The 24,419-nt window shown below is 37.9% G+C and overlaps 1 protein-coding gene across 1 annotated transcript in view; it reads right to left on the bottom strand.

Moving 5' to 3' along the window:
• The window catches only part of NEK10 (NIMA related kinase 10), a 1,556,164-nt gene extending 1,533,471 nt beyond the window's left edge, over positions 1-22,693 (bottom strand). Inside the window, exons 1-2 of the mRNA XM_053715742.1 lie at positions 22,685-22,693; positions 22,514-22,635 (exon numbers count right to left, since the gene is read on the bottom strand). Coding sequence (XP_053571717.1) covers positions 22,514-22,635; positions 22,685-22,693 — 131 coding nt within the window. The remainder of the gene's footprint in view (positions 1-22,513; positions 22,636-22,684) is intronic.
• Between the last annotated feature and the right edge of the window lie 1,726 nt (positions 22,694-24,419).

A 24,419-nucleotide genomic window follows, 5' to 3' on the forward strand; every position in this document is an offset into this window, starting at 1 on the left:
TACATCATTCACAGTGTATGGAGATGTCAAAATAACATAATCAAAATTAAAACTCTTTTGTTTCTTCTGCGTGTATGTATAATGAAAAAACAATCAATTCTTTTATCTCTGGCGGTTCATTTTATCCTAGACTTGAAAACAAACAACACAGTCATACAACATCCATAAAAAAAACAAAAAAAAAAACAATATCCCTCTCAAGTTATGATTTTAGTCTGCCCCTCTTCCTTCCACTGTAGATCTCCTGTCGTGTCAACTGTCTGCCGAATCTGGTTCCTGCTCTGGCTTCTCCAACCCTTTCACTTATTTTACCTATAACTCACAATCCAATCTGCCGGAAAATCTCCCAATAATACCAGATCAGAAAAACAATCAGTACTTAAGAAAGGAAATAGAATTGTCTTTTGCACATCCTCTGGATACATTTTAATTATAGGTAACCATCCCAGTAAAAATCTTTTACATTCTTTTTCGCTTGCGTCCCAAAGATGGAAAGATTCAAAGATAATTTGCAACTGGATTTCTTTAATAAAAAATGAGAATCCTGGCATCTTTTTGGCTTTCCAGTTACTTAATATAAGTTGTCTTACAAGTATAATGATTGTATTTATAATTTTACTTGATGGGACTGTCTTTTAACTAGATCGAATTAGCAAAAATATATCCTCAACTTTGAATTTTATGTTTGTTGAGTACATTCTATTAATCCAAAAAATCACTTTCTTCCAAAATTGTTGAACTCTAGGGCAGTGCCAGAACATATGTAAAATATCCGCATTCATAAGGACACATCGCGGACAAAAGAAGTCTTGGCCCGTAAACATTTTAGCCTTTTTCCAAGGTGTACAGTAATAATTATTAAGTAATTTCACATGGCCTTCTCTCCAGCTAGTTGGAATATGGCATTTGATTAATGATTCACAACTCTCTTTTAATGTATCATGATTTATGTTTGGAATCTTAGATATCCATTTTACACATAATTTCTCCATTAGAGAATCACTTTGTTTGGCAAGCATGATACTATATAGTAATGAAATAGAGGGGGGCTTAATATGCGCAACGTTCATAATTGCTTTAAACTCCGACCATGCGATTGTCTCACCACGATTCCATCTCCTAGAAGATATAAAATTGTGCACTTGCAAATAGGGATAAAAATTATTACTTGATAGGTCAAATCGAGCTTTCAAAATTATCAAAAGGAATTATTTGTCGATCTTCCATAAAAAATTGCGAAACTAACTTGAGATCTTTATTGAAGTTAAAAAAAAAAAAAAAAAAAGAAAAAAAAAGAAATATCTCCCTCGGACAGCCCGTCCCTCACTGCCACTTCAGAGTGTTGTGAGGGTACAACGGATAAATCATCTAAAGCTTCTGATTGCTCATCCTCTGTTCTTAAAACTGAGCCATCACGCTTCTTAGGAAAAACTGGCAGTTTGGATAGAAATGCCGCAAGGGAATTATCCATGACTGCTGCTAATTGTTGTAATGTAATAGGGCCCAATGCGCTAGAGGCATCGCTTGCGCAGGCGTAACTGGTGTCGACACATGGGGAGAGGAAGGAGGACTATCCTCGTTACCTTCCGTCAAAGAATCATCTTGGGCTACATTTTTAAGTGTCACTGCATGGTCTTTAAAATGTTTAGATACCTTAGCACACTTTAAACACAAATGTAAAGGGGGTACCGCCATGGCTATTAAACACATAGAACAGGGTCTATCTGTAGGCTCAGACATGTTAAACAGACTCAGACAGCACTTAAATACAGTAAAATACATTTTTTGAAAAAACGGTACTGTGCCTTTAAATAATAAAAAGCGCACACTTTTTTACTAAACCTCAAAAAAACATCCAATCTTTATGAAATTTTCACCATATGATCCTAATGCTTTGAAAGGATTGCACAGTAAATTTCAAGACAATTAACCCCTTATCGCCCAAACCGGAGCAAATTAAAGCAGGCCACCGGTTTAACAAACTACAGCACCATGCCACAGCCTCTGCTGTGGCCCTACCTTCCTTGGGGATTAGTCTTGAATGGAAATAAGTCTCTCTGGAGTCCTCCAGTAATCTCTGGACTCTACACGTGAAGCTGCATGAAGCTGTCTTGCAAATGAACTGCGCAACTGAGGCGCGAAATTTAGGCCCCCTCCCTCTTCACTCCGGAGTTGTGGGGCCTTCCCAAGCCAAAATAAGTGTCTAAAGATATGCCAGGCGGAGTAAAACCCCAAAAAAGTGTTCCAAATGTAATACACACTTGTAGAAATATCAGATTATTGTAATAAAATAATTGATTTCCCCTTAACAGTGTCCACCAGCGTTTTAAGCCCTTTTAACTAAGCCATCCTTCTATACTAAGTCTCAGAATATGGCTTACCTTCCCCACATGGGGATTCTTGTCAGTCTTCTAGCATTACCAGGTCTTGACTAGAAAAAAAGTGACTGAGCATACCTTATAGCAGTTAAGCCTGCAAACTGTTCCCCCTAACTGAAGTTCTCCGGTACTCAACAGTCCTGTGTGGGAACAGCAATGGATTTTAGTTACAACATGCTAAAATCGTTTTCCTCTCAGCAGAAATCTTCATCACTTTCTGCCACAGAGTAAAAAGTACAAACCGGCACTATTTTAAAATAACAAACTCTTGATTGAAGAAATAAAAACTACAAATCTAACACCACATTCACTTTACCCTCCCGTGAAGATGCTACTTGTTAGAGCGGCAAAAAGAATGACTGGGGGGGCGGAGCCTGAGGGGGAGCTATATGGACAGCTCTGCTGTGTGCTCTCTTTGCCACTTCCTGTAGGGAATGAGAATATCCCACAAGTAAGGATGAATCCGTGGACTGGATACACCAAGTAAGAGAAATGCATAAACTGCCCTTACCAAAAAAAAAAAAAGAATCTGGATTGGGCCATACCTTCATGCTAATTTGGAAGAGTTTGAAGGCTCATAGTATGTTTGTACTTGAAATGCAAAAGAAATTGCAAGGGAGAGAAAGATTGCCCTACTCTATTACTAGATGTGTGAGAAAAAAAATAATATCAACTATCAGTTTGGCACATACATACTAGATAACTTTATTAAGAATATTTGCCAACAAAAAGGAGTCCAGCCCGACTCCTGCACACACAAAAAAACACACACACTGTTAAAAGTAGCTTAAACTCAGTACTACTTTCTAGAGTGTGATATTATAGAGAATAATATTATGTGCAATAAATTCAAATGGCGTTTAATAAATATCCCTCTTATAAGGTTATGCCATTGAATTTAATGTCAATTGAAATGCAAAGGCAAATATAAAAAGTAGCAAATAAAAAATTATCAAAAGATATTATCAGTTATTGTTATTTATGTAGAGACCGATATATTAGATTAAAATGTCAAAAAATGAGATAATCACTCAACTAAAATACTGTGAGTATCTATAAAAATCATTTATTTACATATACTGATACATGTGTATCGGTTTCACAACAAAGTATATATTTGTCTCAAATCAGTTGCTACTCTTGTTAATAAAATTACAGACAGCAGTGACAATAGTAATTGACATGTGAGTCTTGTGTTTGTCAATGGCAGCTATAGTGTAACATCACTTACTTGTACCAGGCTAAAAATAGCCTACCCTTAAAGTGTGATATATATGTCCCACATTGGGGTTTATTATGATCAGATGATGTTGGAACGTTATAAATATTGTGGATATTAATAGTGCTGTAAAAACAGCCAAAATTTTATAATAACTATCGGTCCAAACACTATCCAGTACTGAATCTTATCACAGATACTTGCAAAGATTTATTACATCAATGTCTAATATGCCAAAGTAGTTTGGAGCGTCTTCAATGTGCAAAGTATCCCTAGCACTGTTAAAACCGCCAACAGTTGGTAACTATCAATGCAGACGCTGCCTTTTGCTAAAAACATACACACACTATGCTGAAAAAATTCCCTTCTATAGCGGGGACCTGTATTACTTTTATATTTAACTGCAGATGCATTTAGATGAGATATCAAGTTAAAGTACTGAGCAAGCAATTTTAAAAGAGACTACTGTGACCTTGTGATAGTGCCCCTGGCGCGCGTTTCACATAACACTTTTTCGGAGGGGTACGCGCCGGCAGGACAAGGCGGTTTATCTCACATCAATGTGCCCGCCTCTTTTACAAGATAGGATACATTTTGCTGAATCGTTCATCTCTCAATAGGTATACACTCTGTCTTCTATTGATGGATACCCAATAGGAAGTATGTTATGACGTCATCACTTTCTTGGCCAATTATAAACTGGCTATTCAGACTTTTCTTTGGATATTGGGAATTAACGTTGAATAGTAATGGATACCCTGTGTGAATATACTATATGAGGCTAAATAAAATCGTATAAACATAAGCGCATTAATGTAGTCACAATTGTTATATATAATAATCACAAAGAGTGAGTACACAAAAATGATGGAACTTGGATGCAAACTTAATTTTTATCGCTCTAAATTGACTTTATGATTGACCAATATAGAGTCGAATATTTATTGTTTAGAAACATAAGCACTTGCTAAGATGTTTGCTGTCTGCAAAACTTATAAATTAGTGACCTGTTTGGTAATTAGATCAATACAACCGTAAATTTATGTGAATAAAAAGTGATCTCTTTTACATTATAACATGAAGAAGGAATTTCCTACATATGTGAGAGTGTTGAGTGAAAATAAGAAGGTGATACTCTTAACATATGAAGTGGACATATTTAAATATGAACATAAACATTCCGTGATGACTGTTGCCTAAGAGATCAAACAATCACTGTGTAGTTAGTGATAACGTGTGGTGAAAATAAATAGTGCAAAAGAAGGATATTTTTATATAAATAAAGTGTATAATACTATCAATTGGTATGCATCAGATTACATTCAATATATATTCTTATTTGTGTTTAAGATTAAAGGGACAGTCAACCATAGAATTGTTATTGTTTTAAAAGATAGATAATCCCTTTATTACTCATTCCCCAGTTTTGCATAACCAACACAGATATATTGATGTACTTTTTACCTTTGTGATTACCTTGTATCTAGGAACCTTCTTCCAGACCCCTGATCACATGACTGTGACTGTTTATTATCTATTGTCTTAAATTTAGCATTGTATTGTGCTAGATCTTAAATAACTTTCTGTGCCTGAACACAGTGTTATCTATATAGCCCACATGTACTTTCTGTCTCTTTCTGTTGAAAAGAGATTTAAAAAGCATGTGATAAGAGGCAGCCCTCAAAGGCTTAGAAATTAGCATATGAGCCTACCTATGTTTAGTTTAAACTAAGAAAACCAAGAGAAAAAAGCAAATTTGATGATAAAAGTAAATTGGAAAGTCAATTAAAATTAAAAGTCCTATCTGAATAATGAAAGTTTAATTTATACTTGACTGTCCCTTTAATCTGATTTTTTTTTTTTATAAATGATCTAGTTATAAAAAAAAAATAATTATTATATTCATTTAGACCTAGCGGTTGTACTGTATTCAGTAAGTGTATCCATTTACATTCAGCTTTTAAGAGTGAATTTTCAAGATTGCCACCCCGTATTCACAGAGATACCTTCTGTACCACTGTAAATTTCAGATGATCATGTTTACTCTTATGTGCATGTAAAAAGTGTTTTGCTACACTTGTTATTTTTCTTCCCTTTGAGAGATCACTTTCGGCATTTTTGATGTTATTTTTATGTTCTAAAATTCCTGCAAGTGCTTCTCTGGTAGTCATACCTACATAGGCTTCTCACATTTATAATACAAGACATAAATTACTCCAGAGGATCTACATGTAAAATGTTGTTGTATTCTGTGAATTTTACCATATTTATCTTTCAATTCTTTACCTTTTTTGACTAAGGGACATACTGAACAAGTACCACAAGGGTACATGCCAGGGTTGGTGTCATTTGTTCTAGGATAGTGCACATAATGGCTTCACACTAGTTGATCCTTTAAGTTTCTTGGTCTCCTATAGCCAATGTTTACTCTATCACAAATTATTCCTTTGAGATCAGGATCACTTTGGAGAATATGCCAATTCTCATTTAAAATGTTAACTACCTGGTACATCTGGGGATTATAGGTGGTTATCAATATTGGTATATTTATTGAATCATTTTTACTTTTAGGGTGAAGAAGTTTTTGTTATTCTGTTTTTAATGCTCTGAATTTGGCTTTTTTGACACATCTCTTACTATAGACTTTTTGTAATAACCTAGTTGTTAATGCTTTACTTTCTTCTTCAAAGATATCAACATTCTAGCAATTTCTCCTAAGTCTTAAAAATTCACCATAAGGTATAGCTTTTAGTGTTCCTTGGGGGTTAGCACTTGTTATATGTATTGGTCGATGTTTCTTTTCTGAAGACTTTGGTATTAATGGTCCCATCTTCATTTTTTATTGTTGTTAAATCAAGAAAAATTATTTTTTTGTAAATTTGCTTCATGTGTTAATTTGATATTGAATTTATTAGTATTAAGTATGGATAGAAATTCATCCAGATGTGCCTGTGTGCCTTCCCATAGGAAGAGCACATCATCAATGTACCTTAACCAAAGGGGTACATGATTAGTAAATTATTCCATACCAGCTAAAAAAAAATACATTATGTTCCCAGAAGCCTAAAAACAAATTAGCATATATAGGTGCACATGAGGTGCCCATTACGGTACCTTGTACCTGTAAAAAGAAGTTATCCTTGAAGGTAAAGATATTGTGGGTCAATACATATTTTAAAAGTGAAATGACAAACTCATTATGTTCTTTACTTTCATGTTTATTGGTGGACAGAAAATATCTTACAGCTTCTAAACCGTCATCATGTCTGATACTGGTATATAAAGATTCCACATCAGCAGTGACCAGTAAAGTATCTGAATTGAGATGTCAGTTCTGGAGGATTTGCAAAACTTCCATTGTATCACGAACATAGGATGGCATACAGGTTAGATATTCTCGAAGTCTTTGGTCAACGTATTTGCTCGCTGCTTCTGTTAAATTATTGTTTCTAGACACAATTGGTCTGCCTGGTGGTTTGGTAAGGTTTTTATGAACTTAGGCAGGAAGTAGATAGTAGCCAGGGTAGGATTTTTTTTAATCAAAAAGTTTTTTTTCCGTATTTTTAATTATTTTATTGTTCCAGGACTGTAAAATAAATTTGTTGTATTGTTCTGTATATTCTGATTGTGGATTGAACAACAACTTTTTATAACAGTCTTCATTAGTCAATTGCCTCATGGCTTCCGCTACGTACTCAGTTTTGGACCTAAGAACTATATTTCCACTCTTGTCCGATAACTTGATTATAGTGTCAGTCCAGGATCTTATTTCCCTGAGGACATGTTTTTCAGAATTTGAAAGATTGTGATTAACATTGTATATAGGTAATTCTTGAATTTTATTACTGACAATCTGAGAGAATACATTAACCTGTAGTTATAACGAGAAAGAAGGCATAAATGTGGATTTAGGTTTCAAATCCTTCTTCCATTGATTGTTATGATATTCCATATCATTTGTTTCTAATAAATATTCAAGGTCTTTTAAAGTTTCTAGATCTTCCTTGGATAGGAAGGAATCGCTTTGCTTAGAGTACAGCTTTTTTAAGCAGTAATTTGCGTGAGAATAATTGTAGATCTTTACACCTAGATTACAAGTTTTGCGTTAGAGGCTGTGCGCTGCTAACGAGCAGTTTATGCTCACCGCTCACTTACAGACAGCGCTGGTATTACGGGTTTTTACAAACCAGACAAGAAGTGAGCGTTGAGCAAAATTTTACTCATTACCGCACTCCAATATCAGCACTACTTACGTTAGCGGTGAGCTGGTGTAAAGTGCTCGTGCATGATTTCCCCATAAGAATCAACGGGGAGAGCCGGCTGAAAAGAAGTCTAACTCCTACAAAAAAAACAGTGTAAAACTCCTTAACGCAGCCCCATTGATTCCTATGGGGAAATAAATTTTATGTCTACACCTAACACCCTAACATGAACCCCGAGTCTAAACACCCCTAATCTTACACTTATTAACCCCTAATCTGTCGTCCCTGACATTGCCAACACCTACATTATAATTATTAACCCGTAATCTGCCACTCCGGACACCACCGCCACCTACATTATACTTATGAACCCCTAATCTGCTGCCCCCAACATCGCTGACACCTACATTATATTTATTAACCCCTAATCTGCCACCCCCAATGTCGCTGCAACCTACCTACAATTTTTAACCCCTAATCTGCCGCCCCCAACGTCGCTGCTACTATAATAAACATATTAACCCCTAAACCGTTGCACTCCCGCCTCACAAACACTAGTTAAATATTATTAACCGCTAATCTGCCGGCCCTAACATCGCCGACACCTACCTACATTTATTAACCCTTAATCTGCCGCCCCCAACGTCGCCGCCACTATATTAAAGTTATTAACGCCTAAACCTAAGTATAACCCTAAACCTAACACCCCCTAACTTAAATATAATTAAAAGAAATTGAAATAAAAATTACTATCATTAACTAAATTATTCCTATTTAAAACTAAATACTTACCTATAAAATAAACCCTAAGCTAGCTACAATATAACTAATAGTTACATTGTATCTATCTTAGGGTTTATTTTTATTTACAGGCAAGTTTGTATTTATTTTAACTAGGTACAATAGTTATTAAATATTATTAAATAACAAGATTTTTAAACTAATTACACCTAATCTAATCCCCCTAACATAATAAAAAAGCCCCCCCAAAATAAAAAAAAGCCCTACCTTACACTAAATTACAAATAGCCCTAAAAAGGGCCTTTTGCGGGGCATTGCCCCAAAGTAATCAGCCATTTTACCTGTAAAATAAATTACAAATCCCCCCCCAACATTAAAACCCACCACCCACACAACCAACCCTACTCTAAAACCCACCCAATACCCCCTTAAAAAAACCTAACACTAACCCCTTGAAGATCACCTTACTGGGAGAAGTCTTCATCCAACCAGGCTGAAGTCCTCAACGAAGCCGGGAGAAGTCTTCATCCAAGTCGGGCGAAGTGGTCCTCCAGACGGGCAGAAGTCTTCATCCAGACGGCATTTTCTATCTTCATCCATCCGGCGCAGAGTGGGTCCATCTTCAAGACATCCAACGCAGAGCATCCTCTTCATCCGACGGCTCTTCTGAAATGAAGGTTCCTTTAAATGACGTCATCCAAGATGGTGTCCTTTCAATTCCGATTGGCTGATAGAATTTTATCAGCCAATCGGAATTAAGGTAGAAAAAATCCTATTGGCTGATGCAATCAGCCAATAGGATTGAAGTTCAATCCTATTAGCTGATACAATCAGCCAATAGGATTGAGCTGGCATTCTATTGGCTGTTCCAATCAGCTCAATTGGATTTTTTCTAACTTAATTCCGATTGGATGATAGAATTGAAGGGACTTTTTTTAAGGGGGTATTGGGTGGGTTTTAGAGTAGGGTTGGTTGTGTGGGTGGTGGGTTTTAATGTTGGGGGGATTTGTAATTTTTTTTTTACAGGTAAAAGAGCCAATTACTTTGGGCCAATGCCCCGCAAAAGGCCCTTTTAAGGGCTATTTGTAATTTAGTGTAGGGTAGGACTTTTTTTATTTTGGGGGGCTTTTTTTATTTTGTTAGGGGGATTAGATTAGGTGTAATTAGTTTAAAAATCTTGTAATTTGTTTTTTATTTTCTGCAATTTAGTGTTTGTTTTGTAATTAGATCATTTTAATTGTATTTAATTTAGGGAATTAATTTAATTATAGTGTAGTGTTAGTGTAATTTAGGTTAGGATTTATTTTACAGGTAAATTTGTCTTTATTTTAACTAGGTAGTTATTAAATAGTTAATAACTATTTAGTAACTATTATACCTACTTAAAATAAATACAAACTTGCCTGTAAAATAAAAATAAACCCTAAGATAGCTACAATGTAACTATTAGTTATATTGTAGCTAGCTTCGGGTTTATTTTATAGGTAAGTATTTAGATTTAAATAGGAATAATTTAGTTAATGATAGTTATATTTATTTAGATTTATTTAAATTATATTTAAGTTGGGGGTGTTAGGGTAAGGGTTAGACTTAGATTTAGGGGTTAGGGGATTTTAATATAGTGGCAGCAACGTTGGGGGCGACAGATTAGGGGGTTAATAAATGTAGGTAGGTGTTGGCGATGTTAGAGACGGCAGATTAGGGGTTAATAATATTTAACTAGTGTTTGCGATGCAGGAGTGTGGCGGTTTAGGGGTTAATATATTTATTATAGTGGCGGCGATGTCCGGTTCAGCAGATTAGGGGTTAAAATTTTTATTTTAGTGTTTGCGATGTGGGGGGGGGCCTCGGTTTGGGGGTTAATATCTAGTTTATGGGTGTTAGTGTACTTTTTAGCACTTTAGTTAAGAGTTTTATGCTACGGCGTTGTAGTGTAAAACTCTTAACTACTGACTTTAAAATGCGGTACCAGTCTTGACAGGAGAGGGTCTACCGCTCACTTTTTGGCAGACTCGTAATACCGGCACTATGGAAGTCCCATTGAAAAAAGAGGATACGCAATTTACGTAAGTGTATTTTGCTGTATTTACAAGTCTGGCCAAAAAAGTGAGCGGTACACCTGTACCTGCAAGACTCGTAATACCAGCGGGTGTTAAAAAGCAGCATTAGGACCTCTTAACGCTGCTTTTTTAACCTAACACAGAACTCGTAATCTAGCCGTTAGTTATTTCATTCATTGGTGAGGCAAAAAGTTAGGCCTTTTGAGAGTACTGTTTCATGTTCTCTTGTTAATGTATGATCAGTTAAATTAATTATCCTTAGGAGTTTGTCCTGATTTTTGTAAAGGGACACATTTCTCTCTTCCTCTCTGACTGCCTTTGGGGCCCTGTGTTCTTCCTCTTGTTCCCTCTCGTTGTTACTAGCTCTGGCGTGGATGTTGTATTTGTCACCTGTTTTTGTCTTTGACTTTTGGCTAAAAAAGACACCCCACTATTGGTAGAATTACATAGAAACATAGAAACATAGAAACATAGATATTGACGGCAGATAAGAGCCATAGGCCCAGCAAATCTGCCCGACCTTACCTAAAAGTATAAACTTATCTAGTTCGTAGGATAGCCTTATGCTTGTCCCATGCATTTTTAAAGTCCCCCACAGTGTTTGTTGCTACTACCTCTTGAGGAAGTTTATTCCATAAATCAATCACTCTTTCTGTAAAGAAGTGCTTCCTCAAATTACACCTGAATCTACTACCCTTTAGCTTGAGCTCATGACCCCTTGTTCTTGAATTTTCCATTTTATGTAAAATACCCACAGCCTCAGTTTTACTAAACCCTTAAAAATTAGATATAGGTCTTGTATTACTACTGGCCGTGGGTTCATTGGTACTCCTTGAAGGTATTTCATTGATATTTGTACTAATACTTTCATTGTCAAATATGTCAGTCTCTGTGTCAGTGCTACTATTGTCCTCTCTTATGAGATGTCTATTATATCTCATTCTATTGGAGGAATATTTCCATTTATAAACTATCTGATGTTGAAAATCATCTATATCTCTTTGTAATTTCTGTTTTTTGGTTTGTATTAACTCAGTCTCAAGTTTGTCTAATTCTTTTTGAAATGTTTGATATTTATCCACAAATTCAAATTTATCTTTAAACTTCTTTAACAATTAATTTTGTTCTTTAATTTTTGCATCTAATTTGTTCAGCTCCAAAGTGTCATATTGAATGATTATTTGTATTAGTTTAGAAGAACAATCAGTTATGTGTGTTTTCCCATTGTTTCACTAATTGTTCATTATTTAAAGTAAAAGCTGGAAATACTTTAATTCAGAGGCCTCTCGGTATGATACCTTTTTCAACATACTTCTCAAAGAAGTGCCAATTCCACCAATGTTTGGTCTGTTTGTACAATGTCTGGTGTAATTTACAGAGAGTATTATTAAGTTCATCTTCTGTAATTTTAACGTTTTCAGTGTTAGTAATATCGAACATTTGATTAAGTTCCTTTATCCTTTTTTTGGTGCCTTAATATTAAATCCTGTTGTAAATTCATTTTTAGTACTTATAAATCCCTCTTAGGAGATACTAGGAAAACCTAGCTATTAATACTTTAGTAAAGAGAAGGGGGGTGCGAAGGATAATGTCTTTTGTAATCAAAATTCAAGGGTTAAACTTATTAGTGTGCTCACCCCCAAGGAACACTAAAAGCTATACCTTATGGTGAATTTTTAAGACTTAGGAGAAATTGCTAGAATGTTGATATCTTTGAAGAAGAAAGTAAAGCATTAACAACTAGGTTATTACAAAAAGTCTATAGTAAGAGATGTGTCAAAAAAGCCAAATTCAGACCATTAAAAACAGAATAACAAAAACTTCTTCACCCTAAAAGTAAAAATGATTCAATCAATATACCAATATTGATAACCACCTATAATCCCCAGATGTACCAGGTAGTTAACATTTTAAATGAGAATTGGCATATTCTCCAAAGTGATCCTGATCTCAAAGGAATAATTTGTGATAGAGTAAACATTGGCTATAGGAGACCAAGAAACTTAAAGGATCAACTAGTGTGAAGCCATTATGTGCACTATCCTAGAAAAATTGACACCAACCCTGGCATGTACCCTTGTGGTACTTGTTCAGTATGTCCCTTAGTCAAAAAAAGTAAAGAATTGAAAGATAAATATGGTAAAATTCACAGAATACAACAACATTTTACATGTAGATCCTCTGGAGTAATTTATGTCTTATATTGTAAATGTGAGAAAGCCTATGTAGGTATGACTACCAGAGAAGCACTTGCAGGAATTTTAGAACATAAAAATAACATCAAAAATGCCGAAAGTGATCTCTCAAAGGGAAGAAAAATAACAAGTGTAGCAAGACACTTTTTACATGCACATAAGAGTAAACATGATCATCTGAAATTTACAGTGGTACAGAAGGTATCTCTGGGAATACGGGGTGGCAATCTTGAAAATTCACTCTTAAAAGCTGAATGTAAATGGATGCACTTACTGAATACAGTACAACCGCTAGGTCAAAATGAATATAATAATTATGGGGTTTTTTTATAACTAGATCATTTATAAAAAAATAAATAAATAAAAAATCAGATTAAAGGGACAGTCAAGTATAAATTAAACTTTCATTATTCAGATAGGACTTTTAATTTTAATAGACTTTCCAATTTACTTTTATCATCAAATTTGCTTTTTTCTCTTGGTATTCTTAGTTTAAACTAAACATAGGTAGGCTCATATGCTAATTCCTAAGCCTTTGAGGGCTGCCTCTTATCACATGCTTTTTAAATCTCTTTTCAACACAAAGAGACAGAAAGTACACGTGGGCTATATAGATAACACTGTGTTCAGGCACAGAAAGTTATTTAAGATCTACCACAATACAATGCTAAATTTAAGACAATAGATAATAAACAGTCACAGTCATGTGATCAGGGGGCTGGAAAAAGGCTCCTAGATACAAGGTAATCACAAAGGTAAAAAGTACATTAATATAACTGTGTTGGTTATGCAAAACTGGGGAATGAGTAATAAAGGGATTATCTATCTTTTAAAACAATAACAATTCTATGGTTGACTGTCCCTTTAAGCTTAAACACAAATAAGAATATATATTGAATGTAATCTGATGCATACAAATTGATAGTATTATACACTTTATTTATATAAAAAATATCCTTCTTTTGCACTATTTATTTTCACCACACGTTATCACTAACTACACAAAAGTTCTTTTTTGTAAGGGACTTAACGGAAGAGCTCCGGTCCAATCCCTCCAGTCTCAGTGAACACCAAGAGTAAATGCTTCAGCCTCAGTGTCCTGCGCGGAGGGACACTGAGGACCATCTCCTCCTGCTGCAAGCTTGTCAGGGTGCCAGGAATCAGACTGAGACGAGAAGTGCAAAAATAATGACACCTTTATTAATAGCAAAAAATAATAAAAAGTCCACAATTCAAATAACAAGCCAGGAGTCAAAACCAGAGCTGGTAGTCAGACGAGCCGAGTCAGGAGCCAAAGCGAATAGTCAGACGAGCCGGAATCAGGAACAAGGAAAACAGCAGAGTCAGGAACAAGCCAGAGATCAAGAACCAGGAAGGACTTCAGGCAACCAGGTAATACACAGGAGCTCTCACAAACAGGTCTCAGACAACGCAAGGGCAAAGCATACTGAACAGAGGCCCTTTAAATAATAAGTGATGACATCACAATTCTGAGACCGCATCCTGTCTCACATGGATGATGCACAACAGTCTGGCCATAAAAGGAAGTGCAGGCAATGAGCAGCATCCCCCACAATGCACCAAGACAGGAAGAGAGGTGAGTAAAATGGCTGACAGCAGCACATGGCAAACACAACAGGGAAAAAACCCTGACAGCACCCTCCCCTCAACGACCCCTCCCCCGCGGGAGGACAAAAGGCTTATTGGGGAAGCGGGCATGGAATGCACGGAGGAGGGCAGGAGCATGAACATCAGAGGAGGGAACCCAAGAACGCTCCTCTGGACCGTAGCCCCTCCAGTGAACCAAATACTGTACATGGCCCCTGGACATACAAGAGTCAATAATTCTGCTGACCTCATACTCCTCATGGTTGTCAACAATGATAGGATGGGGACGAGGCAACACAGTGGTAAACCGATTACAAACCAATGGTTTCAAGAGGGAGACATGAAAAACATTGTAGATGCGCATAGCAGGAGGAAGGTCAAGAGCGTAAGCCACAGGAATAACCCGTCGGAGTATTCAAAAAGGACCAACATAACGGAGAGCCAATTTATTGGAAGGCACACAAAGGTTCAAGTTGCGGGAGAACAGCCAAACTCTCTCACCAACCTGGTAGGAAGGTGCGGGGAGACGCCTACGATCAGCCTGGAACTTTTGGCGCTGCATAGAACGATGAAGGCAATCCTTAATCTGCACCCACGTGGAACGGAGTTGGCGGAGATGCTCCTCCAAAGCCAGAATACCGTGAGACATGAATGAATCGGGCAACAAGGATGGTTGAAACCCATAATAACTTGGAGGAAGCATTAATAGCACTATTACGAGCAAACTCTGCCCAAGGTAACAGTTAAGACCAATTATTGTGGTGATCGAGACATAGCAACGGAGGAACTGTTCCAGAGCTTGATAAGACCATTCCGCAGCCCCATTGGATTGAGGGTGATATGCTGAGGAGAAGGAAAGCTGGATCCCCATTTGAGCACAAAAGGAACGCCAAAATCTGGAGACAAATTGGCTATCCCGGTCTGATACTATCTCCTTGGGTAACCCATGTAAACGGAAGACCTCCCGGGCAAAAATTGAAGCAAGCTCCTGAGCGGTAGGCAGCTTCATCAAGGGAATGCAATGTGACATTTTAGAAAAACGGTCAACCACCATAAGGATAATAGTATTGCCATTGGAAACAGGCAGCTGGACAATGAAGTCCATGGAAAGATGTGTCCAAGGATGCTCACCATTAGCAATAGGTTGAAGAAGACCCACAGGAAGATGTCAAGGAGTCTTATTCTGTGCACAAACTGAGCAGGAGGCAACATACGCAGCAATATCAGAAAGAAGACCTGGCCACCAGAATTGTCGAGTGACAGACCAAATCATTTGGTTCTTGCCTGGGTGACCTGCAGTTTTAGGATAGTGGTAAGTGTGCAAAAGTTTAGTTCGAAGAGTCTCAGGAACAAAACACTTACCACTAGGTTTCTCAGGAGGTGAATTGGTTTGTGCAGCCAGGATCTCCTCCCCAAAGGGAGAAGTCAAATTAGTAAGTATGGTAGCCAAAATATGGTCAGGAGGTATAACAGGAGAAGGTACAGACTCCTCCTTGGACAGAGGCGAAAATTGTCGAGAGAGGGCATCAGCCCTAACATTCTTACTACCAAGCAGGTACGAGACCACATAATTAAACCGAGACAAAAATAGCGTCCATCTGGCCTGTCGGGGCGACAAACGTTTTGCTTCAGATAGATAAGTTAAATTCTTGTGGTCAGTAAGAATGAGAACTAGCACGCTAGTACCCTCGAGAAGATGCCTCCATTCCTTAAGTACCAAAATTATAGACAGTAATTCCCTGTCGCCAATTTCATAATTGCACTCCACTGGAGACAATTTCCTAGAGAAGAAACCACACGGATGCAAAGAACCGTCAGGCGTAGGACGTTGAGACAAGAGGGCACCTACTCCAGTCTCAGACGCAATGACCTCAAGAACGAAAGGCAGGACAGGATTAGGATGAGCCAGAACTGGAGCGGCAGCAAAGGCAGTCTTAAGACTATCAAAGGCCTTAATGGCAGTAGGTGACCAATGGAGTGGATCATTCTCTTTACGGGTCATGTCTGTGAGAGGTTTGACCAAGGAAGAAAAGTTTTTAATAAACTTTCTATAGTAATTGGCGAACCCCAAAAAACATTGAATAGACCGAACAACAACTGGGCTAGGCCACTGCAGAACTGCAGATAACTTGTCAGGATCCATGGAGAACCCTGCAACGGAGATAACATAACCTAGGAAGTTTACTTGAGTCTGATGGAGCTCACATTTCTCGAGTTTAAAAAACAGGCCGTTCTCAAGTAGTCTCTGAAGTACCTGTGTAACATCAGAACGATGAGCCTCAAGTGTGGGTGAGTGTATGAGGATGTCGTCTAAGTACACCACAACACACTGTTGCAACATATCTCGTAGGACATAATTAATAAATTCCTGGAAAACAGCAGGAGCATTACATAAGCCAAAGAGCATTACAAGATACTCATAATGCCCGCTCCTGGTGTTAAATGCTGTTTTCCATTCGTGGCCCTCCTTAATCCTAACGAGATTGTACGCTCCTTTCAAATCAAGTTTAATAAAGACCCCTATAATCGATACATGGTCTTAACTAGCCACCCTTTTTCTTCACAAAGAAGAAGCCAGCCCCTGCAGGAGAGCAGGATTTACGGATGATCCCCCGCAACAGAGCATCGGCAACATACTCCTCCATAGCACAATTCTCTGCAACAGACAGATGGAACACCCGGCCCCGAGGAGGAATGGCTCCGGGTTGCAGGTCTATGGCACAATCGTAAGACCGGTGAGGAGGCAACGTACCGGCACGCACCTTGTCAAAAACGTTTAGGAACTCTCTGTACTCCTCTGGCAATTGAGATACCGAAGAAGTGCACAAGACTTTAACTGGTTTCCAAAGACAAGTGGAAATACATTGCGGGGACCATGACAAAATTTCGGACCTGCGCCAGTCGAGACTGGGATTGTGCTTTTGGAGCCAGGGATAACCCAGAACAACCGGAAAATGCAGAGAGTTTATAACCTGGAACTGGAGGGTTTCAAAATGGAGAGCCCCAAGAGCCATGGACAACGGAGCAGTTTCGTGAGTAACGAGTGCGGGCTGAAGGGGCCTGCCATCAATGGCCTCAATAGCAAGCGGAACGGACCGAGGCAAAACAGGAATGGAGTGCTTTGATACAAAAGCACTGTCAATGAAATAGCCCACAGCACCGGAGTCAACAAGAGCCTGAGTGACTATGGAGGAGTCCACCCAGGAAAGGACAACCTTGACCAAAGGTTTCTCCTTAAGTGGTTCCGGGGACGAGGATAAACCACCCAAGGTCTGCCCCAGACAGGACCTTAGGTGTCAGTGTTTCCCGGCCGTGTAGGACAAGACTTCAAAAGGTGGCCCTGTAACCCACAATAGAGGCAGAGCCCCTCCCTCCTCCTAAAGGCCCTCTCCGCCACGGAGAGACGCGTGAATCCCAGCAGCACCTTTTTTGGACCTTTTTTGGACCTCTGAAGTTTCGAAAGGAACGAAAATTATTTTGTTTGGTCCTCATCTTATTCGTCTTATCCTGAGGAAGGGCATGGACTTTCCCTCCAGTGATGTCTTAAATTATCTCTTTCAGTTCAGGCCCGAATAGGGTCTTACCCTTGAAAGGGATAGCTAAAAGCTTAGCTTTTGATGACACATCAGCAGACCAGGATTTAAGCCATAACGCTCTACGCGCTAAAATGGCAAAACCTGAATTCTTCGCCGCTAATTTAGCCAATTGAAAAGTGGCATCTGTAATGAAAGAATTAGCTAGCTTGAGAGCCCTAATTCTATCCAGAATATCATCTAATGGGGTCTCAACCTGAAGAGCCTCTTCCAGAGCCTTGAACCAAAAGGACGCTACAGTAGCTACAGGAACAATGCACGCTATATGTCGGAGAAGAAAACCTTGATGAACAAATATTTTCTTCAGAAGACCCTTTAATTTTTTATCCATAGGATCTTTGAAAGCACAACTGTCCTCAATAGGTATAGTTGTAAGCTTAGCCAGGGTAGAAATAGCTCCCTCCACCTTAGGGACCGTCTGCCACGAGTCCCGCACGGCGCCTGATATGTGAAAGATTTTTTTAAAAGTAGGAGGGGGAGCGAACGGAATACCTGGTCTATCCCACTCCTTAGTAACAATTGCTGAAATCCTATTAGGGACCGGAAAAACATCAGTGTAGGCAGGAACCTCTAGGAATCTGTCCATTTTACACAATTTCTCTGGAACTACAATAGGGTCACAATCATCCAGAGTCGCTAAAACCTCCCTGAGCAGTAAGCGGAGGTGTTCTAGTCTAAATTTAAAAGCCGTCATATCTGAATCTGTCTGAGGGAACATATTTCCTGAATCAGAAATCTCTCCCTCAGCCAGCAAATCCCTCACTTGAGAACATTGTGAGGGTACATCGGATTTGGCTAATAAAGCGTTAGAGGGCTCAGCGTTTGTTCTCACACCAGACCTACTGCACTTCCCCTGCAACCCAGGCAGCTTAGATAAAATCTCTGTGAGGATAGTATTCATAACTGCGGCCATATCTTGCAGGGTGAAAGAATTAGACGCACTAGAAGTACTTGGCGTCACTTGTGCGGGCATTAACGGTTGTGACACTTGGGGAGAATTATATGGCAAAACCTGATTCTCTTCTGACTGAGAATCATCCTGCGACATACTTTTAGTAGCTAAAATATGTTATTTACAATTTATTGACCTTTCAGTGTATGAGGGACACATTCTAAGTGGAGGTTACACAATGGCTTCTAAACATATTGAACATTAACTTTCCTCAATGTCAGACATGTTGAACAGGCTAGTAATGACTACAAACAAGCATGAAAACACTTAATTTAGTGAAAAAAATAATCTTAAAAAACGGTACTGCGCCTTTAAGAGAAAAAAAGCATACACGTTCTGCAAAACAGCCTAAACATGCACCAAATTTTTCAAAATTTTGTATGTAGACACAATAAAGGCAGTTAAGATTGCCCCACAAAAATGTTTAACATTTAACCCCTTAATTTGCAAACCGGATTGAAAATAGGCCCAGATCCGGAAAAAACACCCTCAGCACCTTGCCACAGCCCTGCTGTGGCCCTACCTGCCCTCAGGGATCGAAAATGTGGGTTAAAAGCTTTGATTTGGTCCAAAACATACACCAGGGCCCTCAGGAGTCAGAGCTTGATGCTTGCTGATTACAACTAACTGCACATTTGAGGCGCGAAAATAGGCACCGCCCATCTCACTCGATGTCTCCACAGCCTCAAAGAACCAGAGCGGTTATAACTAGCCATGTGGGTTCTGAGACCCAAAAGTTAAGCCATGTGTGCCCTCAATAAAGTTGCCCAAAACGTTATTACCCACAAAAACGTTAAAGCACTCCCAAATCAAAAAAACGTTTGCTCACAAACATTTGCAATTCAGTGTCAACCATATTTGTAATTGGCCCCATATGCAAGCTAAGTAATGCCCTTCTTTTAGCTCTAGGATTACTGCTTACCCTTACCCTCCTGGGTATAATGTCAGCCTTTCTGAAATACACAGTCTCTCCAGAAAAATATGACTGAACATACCTCACTGCTGCATAGCATTAAACCGTTCCTCACACTGAAGTTTCCTGTACTCCTCAGCCTCTGTGGGAACAGCAATGGATCTTAGTTACAAATGCTAAGATCATCATCCTCCAGACAGCAGTCTTCGTCCATCTGCTGCCTGAGAGTAAATAGTACACACTGGTACCATTTAAAATAAACTCTTGCTTGAAGAAATTAAAAACTAATATTTTATCACCTTTACCCTTCCTAGTACTTAGAGTAGGCAAAGAGAATGACTGGGGGGTGGAGCTAAGGGAGGAGCTATATAGACAGCTCTGCTGTGGTGCTCTTTGCCACTTCCTGTTAGCAGGAGGATAATATCCCACAAGTAAAGGATGAATCCGTGGACTTGTCTTACCTTTATAGAAGAAAGAAATAATAATCTAAAAATCATTTAGCTCCTAGTAAATTATGACAAATTAGTAATAACACACAGATAAACATACAGGTTGATAACACTATGAACAATTGGCTTTCTATACCAAATGGAACATGCAAATTTAGGAAAATGAATTGCAACTTGTGTAAATACATCTCAAAGGGAAACACATTTTATAATTTTAACAACACAAAACAATTTGAGATAAAGTGTAGATGTACCTCCTTATATGTGGATGTAATTTGATCTATCTGGGGCACAGGAAAGTAAGATCAAAATGAGATTTAGTGAACATCTGTACAACATAAAGAAGGGACTTCATAGTCATAGTGTGTCCAACCATTTCAAAGTAGTGCATGGTAAAAGTGAAAGAGGGATCTCTATCCAAGTAATAGATTGGATCCCTCCTAATACAGAGAATAGACTTCTAAAATTAAGACAAAAAAATGACTTTATGTATCAAGAATACTAATAGCTTACACCATAGGGGTCTGAATATAGATTTAGACATACAAGCATTCTTATAAATTTCTTTTGGATCCATTGACTCTATATAACAATATGCTAAGTGAGCTTAGGGGAGAGTGAATATATTTTAAAGCAATTATGAAGAGTTTTCAAGTTTTAATAAGTTTAGAAAATAATAGAGTTTATATCAATTAGACTAACAGTATTTAGTTGACATGGGTGACCCATAATGTGCCATCTGTCTTTCATGTGATATGTTATAGATATTATTCTTTTAACATGTCTATTTATAAATAGTTTTAGTAATCAACAGGCAGTATAAAGTTTAAATATCATTTTTTTTATAATTCAAATTCTCTTTACAATGCATTTTTTATTTATATGAAAAATTGTGTTTTTTTTATATATGTGCATTTATAATATAGAAGCGATAGTATTTTTACATTGAGCCTGTATATATTTTAGATCGAATATGTGTAATCCATATTAGTAAAGTAAAAAGGAAGATGTAAGGAAAAATTATGTGACCAATACGGAGAAGTATATGACTATATAAGAGACAACCCAGGGAGTTCTAGTTATCCCTTGACAAAGTCCGGACGATACCGGGATTTTTTGAATCAGCTACACTGAACGCCGGAGGCGTACTGTTCTATCTAAGTAACTGCTAGCTCTCAGGACATGTTGAAACGCTACACTGTGGACTCCTATATGGAGGATTTTTTATGTACCTATTAAGTATATACTTCTTGTAAGTATATTTTTACATATGCGTGTGATCATTGAATAAAACTTAAACTTGAATCTTGGGATGCGCTGTGTTCTCTCTGTTTGCAGTTATCGCATCTGAACCTGTCTAAGATGCTCAGGCTCTGTTGACGCCAGCACTCTCATTGCTCCACATCAGGAATATTTGTGGATTCAGCTTAACATCCCTGACACAAGGCATTTGGAATTTTGCAAGTACAAATTAATACCACATATTTGGAACTGGTTGTTTATATGGTGTGGACTTCATTTATTTGGAACTGGTAACATACATAAAACATGACACACTGTGATCAATTGAATTGCATCCTATCTAGATGGTTATTTGCCATACATTTGTCATAATTTTGATTTGCTACTTTTTGACTTAGTGTTTGTCAGCGATTACACTTTATGCTGAATGAAAATATATGATATAGGTTTTTTAATTTGACACAACTGATTTTAGAGTCATAGGTGTATTGCATTACTATTTACAAAAAATCAGTTGAGAACTGATAGAAGAGTACAAATGTAGCACTCGTGAACGTTGAGGAAAAATATGTGTGGAAAAATGGAATAAAATATTACTTTTACTAAATATTATTAAAATTCACGAGTGCTACATTTGTACTCTTCTGTACTGATTTTTTTGTAAAAGTTATGACCAGTACAAGCACCAATCCCTAATATATTATTATTTAAAAATATTTTCAGACGGGAACGTTTATCATTTATGAGTAGTGCCATTGTCTTTTCCTAAGGTATTGCATTACTATCTAATCATTTTTGGTGTTAATTTAGCGCTGCTTTATATATTTATTTTTATTTGCAACCTTATAAAAGAAAATATTGTTTTCAAAGATATTCAATACCTCTCATTATATTTTTAAATAAAATCAACAATAATTGAAGGGTTCATTAATCTTCAATTAGACAAGGAACAATAAACTACCTGAACAGACCAAGTTCTACTGATTCAGTTGATTCATGCCAGTGACTTGTAATTTTGTCTTCATTTGTGTTTCCTGTTTTTTGTAGAGGTCTTGTTGAACAGTTTGCCTTTAAAGCTGGAAGCTTTAGAGTAACAAAAAATAAATAAATACATAATTAACTACACACATACATGGATCATACATTTTTATGTTAATTAAAGTTGTATTAGAAAATTAAAGATGCTTTATTTTTAAAAACAAAATTTATGCTTACCCGATAAATTATTTTCTTTCCATGGCATTTTAATTACTAGTGGGAATTAAACTCCTGGCCACCAGGAGGAGGCAAAGAACACCTCAGCAAAAGCTTTAAGTATCCTCCCACTTTCCACAATCCTCCAGTCATTCAGCCGAAGAAATATGGAAAGAGAAGAGGACACAAAGGGTATAGAGGTGCCTAAAGTTTAGAAAATTTAAATTAAGGCAAGTCGTGGACTCTTCATGCCAGGAAAGAAAATGATTTATCAGATAAGCATGAATTTAGTTTTCTTTCCAATGGCATGGAGAGTCCACAAATCCATTCTAATTACTAGTGGGGACCAATACCCAAGCTAGAGGATACAGAATGGAAGGGAGAACAAGACGGGCAGACCTAAACAGAAGGCACCACCACTTGAAGAACTTTCCTCCAACGAAGCCTCAGCAGAGGCAAAAACATTGAATTTGTAGAATTTGAAAAAAGTATGCAACCAAGACCAAGTGGCCGCTTTGCAGATTTGTTCCACAGAAGCCTCATTTTTAAAGGCCCAGGAAGAAGAGACAGCCCTAGTGGAATGAGCCGTAATCCTTTCAGGAGGCTGTTGTCCAGCTGTCCCATAGGCCAACCAAATGACACTTCTCAACCAAAAAGAAAGAGTATACGTTTACCAGAAAACACAACAAAATGGGCAGTGGATTACCTAAAATCGTTAGTAGCCTGCACATTGAGCTTCAAAGCACACCCTACACCCAGGTTATGTAACAGATGTTCCTTATGAAAAGGATTAGGACAGAACGAAGAAATGACAATTTCCTGATTGATATTGCGATCTGAAACCACCTTAGGAAGAAATCCCAATTTGGTACAAAGGACCGCCTTATCTGCATGGAAAATAAGATAAGGGGGGTCACACTGTAGAGCCGAAAGCTCTAAAACTCTATGAGCAGAAGAAATAGCTAGAAGAAACAAAACTTTCCTAGACAATAACTTAATATCAACACAGTGCATAGGCTCAAACGAAGCCTGCTGCAGAACCCTAAGAACAAGATTAAGGCTCCAAGGAGGAGCAACAGGTTTAAACACAGGCCTGATTCTGACCAAGGCCTGAACAAAAGAATGAACATCTGGTAAGTCGGCCAGATGTTTATGCAAAAGAATCGAAAGTGCAGAAATCTGGCCCTTCAGAGTACTGACTGAGAAGCCCTTCTCCAGGCCCTCCTGAAGAAAAGACAGAATGCAGGGACCCTCACCTGACTCCAAGGGAAACCCCTAGATTCGCACCAGTAAAGGTATGAATACCACACCTTATGGTAAATCTTGCAAGTTACCAGCTTACGAGCCTGAATCATGGTATCAATAACCTTCTCAGAAAAACCTCATCTAAACAAGACTAGGTGTTCAATCTCCAAGCAGTCAGCTTCAGAGAATCTAGGTTTGGATGTAGAAAAGCAAACCAAATTCTGCGATGCCAAGGGCTATCACCCGAGGAAGGAGGGCAAACAGAGGAAACAGGTAGATTAGTCCCATGGAACCGCTAGAGCGTCAACCAGGGCTGCTTGCGGATCACTTGATCTGAATCTGTATTTTAAAAGTTTGGCGTTTAGATGAGACGCTATCAGTTCCAGCTCCTGAACTCCCCACCTGAGGGTTATCATTGAGAATAATTC

The sequence above is a fragment of the Bombina bombina genome, chromosome 5, assembly GCF_027579735.1.
Source record: "Bombina bombina isolate aBomBom1 chromosome 5, aBomBom1.pri, whole genome shotgun sequence".
NCBI lineage: Eukaryota > Metazoa > Chordata > Amphibia > Anura > Bombinatoridae > Bombina > Bombina bombina.